This window comes from Gavia stellata, chromosome 10 (genome assembly GCF_030936135.1).
Source record: "Gavia stellata isolate bGavSte3 chromosome 10, bGavSte3.hap2, whole genome shotgun sequence".
Taxonomy (NCBI): Eukaryota; Metazoa; Chordata; class Aves; order Gaviiformes; family Gaviidae; genus Gavia; species Gavia stellata.
Genome location: NC_082603.1, coordinates 34,293,345 through 34,299,344, shown reverse-complemented (window position 1 = coordinate 34,299,344; position 6,000 = coordinate 34,293,345). Strand labels below are relative to the sequence as shown.

General features: G+C 39.1%; 1 protein-coding gene across 1 annotated transcript in view; it reads left to right on the top strand.

The window, feature by feature from the left end:
• The first annotated feature begins 1,520 nt into the window (after positions 1 to 1,520).
• JAK1 (Janus kinase 1) overlaps positions 1,521 to 6,000 on the top strand; it is a 29,115-nt gene continuing 24,635 nt past the window's right edge. The window contains exons 1-2 of the mRNA XM_009814040.2: positions 1,521 to 1,716; positions 3,989 to 4,112. Coding sequence (XP_009812342.2) covers positions 1,548 to 1,716; positions 3,989 to 4,112 — 293 coding nt within the window. The 5' untranslated portion in view covers positions 1,521 to 1,547. The remainder of the gene's footprint in view (positions 1,717 to 3,988; positions 4,113 to 6,000) is intronic.

The following is a 6,000-nucleotide window of genomic DNA, read 5'->3' as shown; positions in this document are numbered from 1 at the left end:
AAATAGGACCCTTGCAATGATACTCCCTTGAGTAGCTTCCTTTTTCTCTGCTGCCCACCCAAGGGGGCACTGTTCATAGAGCAAAGGAGAATAAAACAAAGAAAAAATCTGATCATCTGGAAGGGGAAGAAACAATAGAGACTAGGGAAGAATTTGAATTAGCAGCATGTAGTTAAAAATGTGAAGAATGAAGTGACTTCAAAAGCCATGAAGGAGGTAAAGAGAAGAATGCTCGTTTGGTGTCACAGCTAAGGGTTGCAGTGAGTATGACACCACACTGATGGTTGATGCTCCGAAAATATGAAAAAAAACCCACTGAATAACCAAGGCTTTCCCCCTGTTTTTTGTTTGCATCTCAGCCAGCACACCCAAAGAGTCAAAAGAAATCAGTAGACTTAAAGAGACTCCTAGATGCTTGCTATGACTGTCTTTGGTTGAGACGAGATCTGGATCTCAGTCATATTAATGGAAAGATTCTCTTGGATTGCAAGTGGCATTTTATCAGCCTGACCATATATTTTGTGCCTCAAACTGTACAAAGCCATCCTGACAATGTTAATTCTTTTTTTTTCAGCCAGAATCAAGTTGCTCTTGGAGAGCCTGACGATAATCTGTTTCAGTTGCATAGAGGATCAGACAGTCACATAAATGCAGGTGTGTTGGTTTTTGAGGTTTCGTTTGTTTTGTTTGTTTTTCGGTGGGAGGATTGATTTCATAAACTATAGAATTGGCGGTTTGGGCTTTTGTTATTAATTGAGCTAAAGCTTAGTAAAATGTGGAACACAGACCCCATAATACCTGGGGTGTGTGGTCATCTGTTTCCTTTCCACTCTTTCTGTTTAAGCACTGGCTGTAAAATGCAACACGCATTTTCTTTCGAGTCAGAGCTGTCTTGTATGCATTCTTGGCAGTCTGAAAGCTATTGCATTAAACCTACTTAGCGCTACTCTTTCCTTCTGGAGAGAGAGAAGTAGTAATAATAAAAAATAACTCTCCAGTAAAGCTCATTTCACCATGACACATTAAGTATCGGGAGTTTAAAAAACAAAGGGTGAGAGGGAGAAAACTATCAGAAATATTTAGCTGTTAAGGAGATTGTAAACATAGAAGGTAACTTTCTTTTTTTAAAGGAAATATAAATTGTACTGTTTATATTACCCAGCCTCAAGTATTGTTTTTCAGCCAGTTAGGTGCTTAAGGATGTGAAACTTATTCCTGCTTTACAGTAAGTAGAGAAACCTTCTAGAATAGTTGCGGAACTACCAGAACAGAAGGGAATTATTTGGAACAGAGTTAGCATAAACGGAATAATCACTGACATTTCTTTTTTTACTTTTCCCCTCATTTGTGAAAAGTACTGATTCTGAATAAGCAGGTTCCCATTGTGAAGACTTTGAGAAATGCTGTGCCTAGCCCTTCATAGAGTGCAGTAGCCTCATTAAGCAGTGGATTTGCGTTCTGACAAATGTTCAAACTCTTCTTTGCATTTTCCTTAACTATTTTTCCTCCACTTCCAGTATCTAAACGTAAAAGAAGATTGCAAAGCCATGGCTTTCTGTGCAAAAATGAGGAGCACAAAGAAGAGTGAAGTAAGCCTGGAAGCTCAGCATCAGGGTTTAGAAATACTTTTCTACCTGCAAGATAAAAAACCCATTTGTTACACCAGTGGCGAGTTTACCTCGGAGGAGCTGTGCATTGAAGCTGCCCAGAGGTGTTGTGAGTATATGGATTTTCTATAAGTTCTCAGTGGCAAGGCCTGACAGTATCGAAAGTGATCCATCCTTCTCTGCATGTAAGTCAATGTTTGTAGAAGAAATACGCATGTTATGTAGTCTAGGATGGAAACTTTTGCCAAGGGTCTGTTTGGGCAGTTCTTAAACTGCTTCGAGTGGAAGAAATGGTGGGAGAGACTGTCTTGAGATTTGTGTAAAGTGATTATCTCCCACCCTGGTTTCTGGCAGATACAGGTACTGATTTTTTAATTTGGGTGGGATGATTAGGTTTCTTTTAAGAGAAGAGAAGGCACCACGTACAAATAAGTTAACACAAAGCTTGTTTTACCTTGTATACTAGTTGGTAAGCCTGTCAGGATCTGTCCCGTGTTATAAAACATTTTGGAGAGGGCTGATGGGAAAAAAAACCAACCCAAACCTATATGCTGCTTTTGCGGTTTTAGTTTTCTGTTACTTGACACTTCTTTGCAGAGAGTTATGATGTCTGTAGTACTAATAATTCACCAGTTAAGATTACCTGAACTGTGCACAATTGCAGTAGTGTATAAATCTGTAATGAAGATTTGTTGCTTTGTCATTGTGGTCCTTGACTCAGCCAAATATTTGAACTTATATGTAATTCTACTGGAATTAGTGGATTTAATCTATGTTTGAGCCCCATGAATCAGGGTACTTCTATATTTACAGTTCTAAAGTTCTTTCCTGCCCTGATCCTAATTTTGTGTTCCCTAAGCTTCATGGAGCACTAAATATTATTCAGCTGATATGGGAGCGGTGAATCTGGCTGTATAAACAGGCGAACTGAGCATAAGTTTTCAAGCTGCTTTGAAATTTTTTCTTCTCCCATGTCATCTTGGTTCTTGTAACACTGAGTACCCCTCAGTTCATTTGCCTAATTGCTTCTCTTCCATTGGAAGGGCAGGAATGATGGGAATCTGAAGGACAAACCTCATCAAATAAGTACTTATGTTGCTTTTGAATAGTTTTAATGAAAATGAGGAGTACTTGAAACTCACCTGTCTATGTTGGCATGTAAGAGCTGTGAACTGTTGCTGTTTGTGTGGGTGTGAACCCACGTTCTGTGCAACTGCTCCCAGTAATTTCTGTTGGAAGTTTAAAACCTTTGAAGAAATGACTGAAAGTGTGCTTTCCTTAAGGGAACTTCTGTCTGCCTTCTCTCGCTTTTCGCTAAGTCCACAGCACATGGTAGCGAAGTACAAAAGTCTTACCTGTTTCAGCAAGCCTGTGATGCTGGTCTCTGCTGTAAATCACAGCTTGAATAGTTAAACTATCGATGGCATCTGCGTACTGCTTGTTGACCTGCAGAAGGCAGTGGCTGCCCAACCCCACCTTCTGTGAACTTTGCAGTTAGGCTGTTCAGTTTTTATTTCCTTGGCTTCTCTTCTTCCCTTCGGCTCTCTCTCCCCAATTCACTGTAGAAATGGTTTCACTGAATTCTGCAGGACCCCAACAAAATGCTCTCCAGTGGCCCAGTTTCAGAAAGACACTCAAGCACATGTTGCAGTGCTCTCTGCAACAGAGCTGCTTGCCTGACCAGGGCTTTTGCAAAAAGGTACTGCTTTATACTGAGCAGGAAACTGAAGCAAGGAATTCAAACAACGGTCGACCTGTAAACGTACCATAACCTGTTTTTCTCTGGGATGATGTAAATGCAAAGGTTAAAGCAGGTCAGCCTAGACATACAAGTCAAAGTCTGTTCTTTGTTGGAAAACCCTCTGTTGAATTAGGAAAGAATGGAAAAATGGCACGTTATGCTTTCTGCCTGTTTGCTAATGAGAAGGGGATTTTCATCATTTCACTAAAACCTTCTCTTTCAACTATGGAAGTAAAATCTATTAATAAAATAAAACTGAGAACAGGGTTGTGGTATCGCTGAGTGGTTTTGTTAAAACACCCATTTCTGTGATCTGGAAAAAGTTAAGATTTTTAAGTCATTTCCTCTTAAGTTCAGACCTTTGGCAAAATCAGTATTTCAGAATAAGTTTAACGTTAGAAGTAGCTGACATGATATGGTGTTTAATACACAATAAAACCGATGGAGTGAACCGATGTACAGTTTGCAGTTCCACTTTAACCGTAACTTTCTGATGTTTGTTTTAAACTAACCCTAGTATCGGTTTCTTTTTGTGGTCTATTTTGCAAGATCAGATATTTGCTTTATGCATTTGTATTTTTCGAGGTGTGCATATGTATCGTAGCCTTGTGATTCATACATTTCTTTATTTTTCTGACAGCTATCTCTCCTCTGTGCCATAATCTCTTTGCGCTGTATGATGAAAACAAAAGACTCTGGTATGCACCAAACCAGGTCTTTAAGATAGACGAAAAAACATCACACCGGCTCCATTATCGAATGAGGTAAGTGCAGAACATCTGAAAAATGATTCCTTAGCCATATGTAGATGCTCTCACTCTTACTACTGAACTCTCTGAAGAAGCCGGAAAGGAAAACCAAAAGAAGCAGCTTGCTTTTTACAGCATAGATAAGAGATTAACAGGAAAAGCTTAAAATGTCTCCTAATTTTTTTTCATCTTGCTATATAACCTTGAAAAAAGCCCCGGAAGGTGAAAAACCACAAGAACCTGTATCCACAGAGCTGTAGGTGACTGAACTAGCGAAAAGCTAAATTGAAAAAAATGGCTCAAAAATGTTGTTTTATTATGTCAGTGTTTTGCGTGTTTTTGAAGTGTTCAGAGTGAATTATGCTCCTGCTGAAGTTAATGGGAATTTTACTGTTAATTTGAAAGGAAAAAGCAATGTGCTATTGCTTTTGAAATTCTCCTCTAGGACTCTAGGGGAATCTGTGTGACCTCGCTGTGGGTGGCATGCACCAGACTGGAGAAAGCATCAGAAAATAGAAACCATTGTTCCCAGGATCTTTATCCGTCATGTACCATGGGGTTGAACTGCAGGTGGCATTCTTAAAATACAGCACATAGCCTGTTGAGATGTCGGGGGCTGAATGGGTGCACCAGCCTTCACCACTGGAAAATGAAAGCAGTAACACTGACGACTGTTGAGCGCTCTCACATACGCTAGCTAAAGGAAGGATGTCCTCCTTTTTAGAAATCTAATTCTGCACATTATGCTGCCTTCTTTTTTGATTTTTATTCTGACTTTTCGTCTTGCATCAGTATGAGCTTTAACTGCATGATACAGGAGAAAAATATATGGAATAAGCTTTGCTTCCAGGAATAATTAGTCTAGAAACTTTGCCCATCTTCCTAAAGCAAGTCCACGGATTGTTCTTGTCGATTCTTCAAGGTACAGCTGTAAGAAGATAAGCTTCTACGTAACATTCCCTCTCTTCCTTAAAATGTAATGCTCTTATGTGTGGTCAGTTTGGGCTATAGAGAAAAAACTTCATGGAGTAATACAGCTGTATGCATTTTAACATCTTTTTCCTGATAATCTGTAGTTAGACAACATGACTATCACTTGTACATGCTAGTGGAAGAACTGGCATGTATACATCTCAAGTTGTGCATCCAAACCGTTTTCTAGGCTTGTTAGAGGATAACAGCCACTTTGCTTATGCAGATACAAAGAGAGAGCTTTGAAAATCTGATCTTTGAACTGTCAGGCATTTCAATTCTGATTACATTTGTGCCAGACTGGAATTGTTATTGCTGTTGGATGAACTGTTACCAGAAAGAAAACCATACTGGCAGTCAACAAAAACATCTTTGCTTTTCGAGTAATTATAAGACCGATACCTATTTTTAGAAGAGGAAGAGGATGTTGTAGTCTGTTCTTTTTTCTTTAACACAGTCTGTCAGTGGTATTAGTGACTTAACCTTGGCTAATCTCGGCTTTAAAAAGCTGTGATTAAGTTTGGCAGATAAACACTATACAATAATGGAATTGAGTGACTCTCTAAAAGAAGCTCTGAGGACTCTAATGGCCTCTTACAGAGCATTAAGTGCCCCTTCTTGCTTTAAGAGACCAGTCAGATTAACCATACACTGGATAATAAAATTTCTTGGTATATTGTGAATCTGGGGCGTTTTCCCCTGATACTGAAATTCTTTGTGGTGTGCTTTTCCCAGTAAAAGAAGGTGGTATTTTAAAAAATGTAGTTGTGGGAATTTAATCTTCTGATTAGAAGTATGATGCTGTTTTTAACTCAGTTCTTAAAAAATAGTTTCTGCTGTGTTTGGTGTTTATACGTTTCTGCTTTGGGTGAATGATAAGAGCTTTCTCCATGTATTCCTTCATTCCTACTGCATCTTACCTGCATGGCGG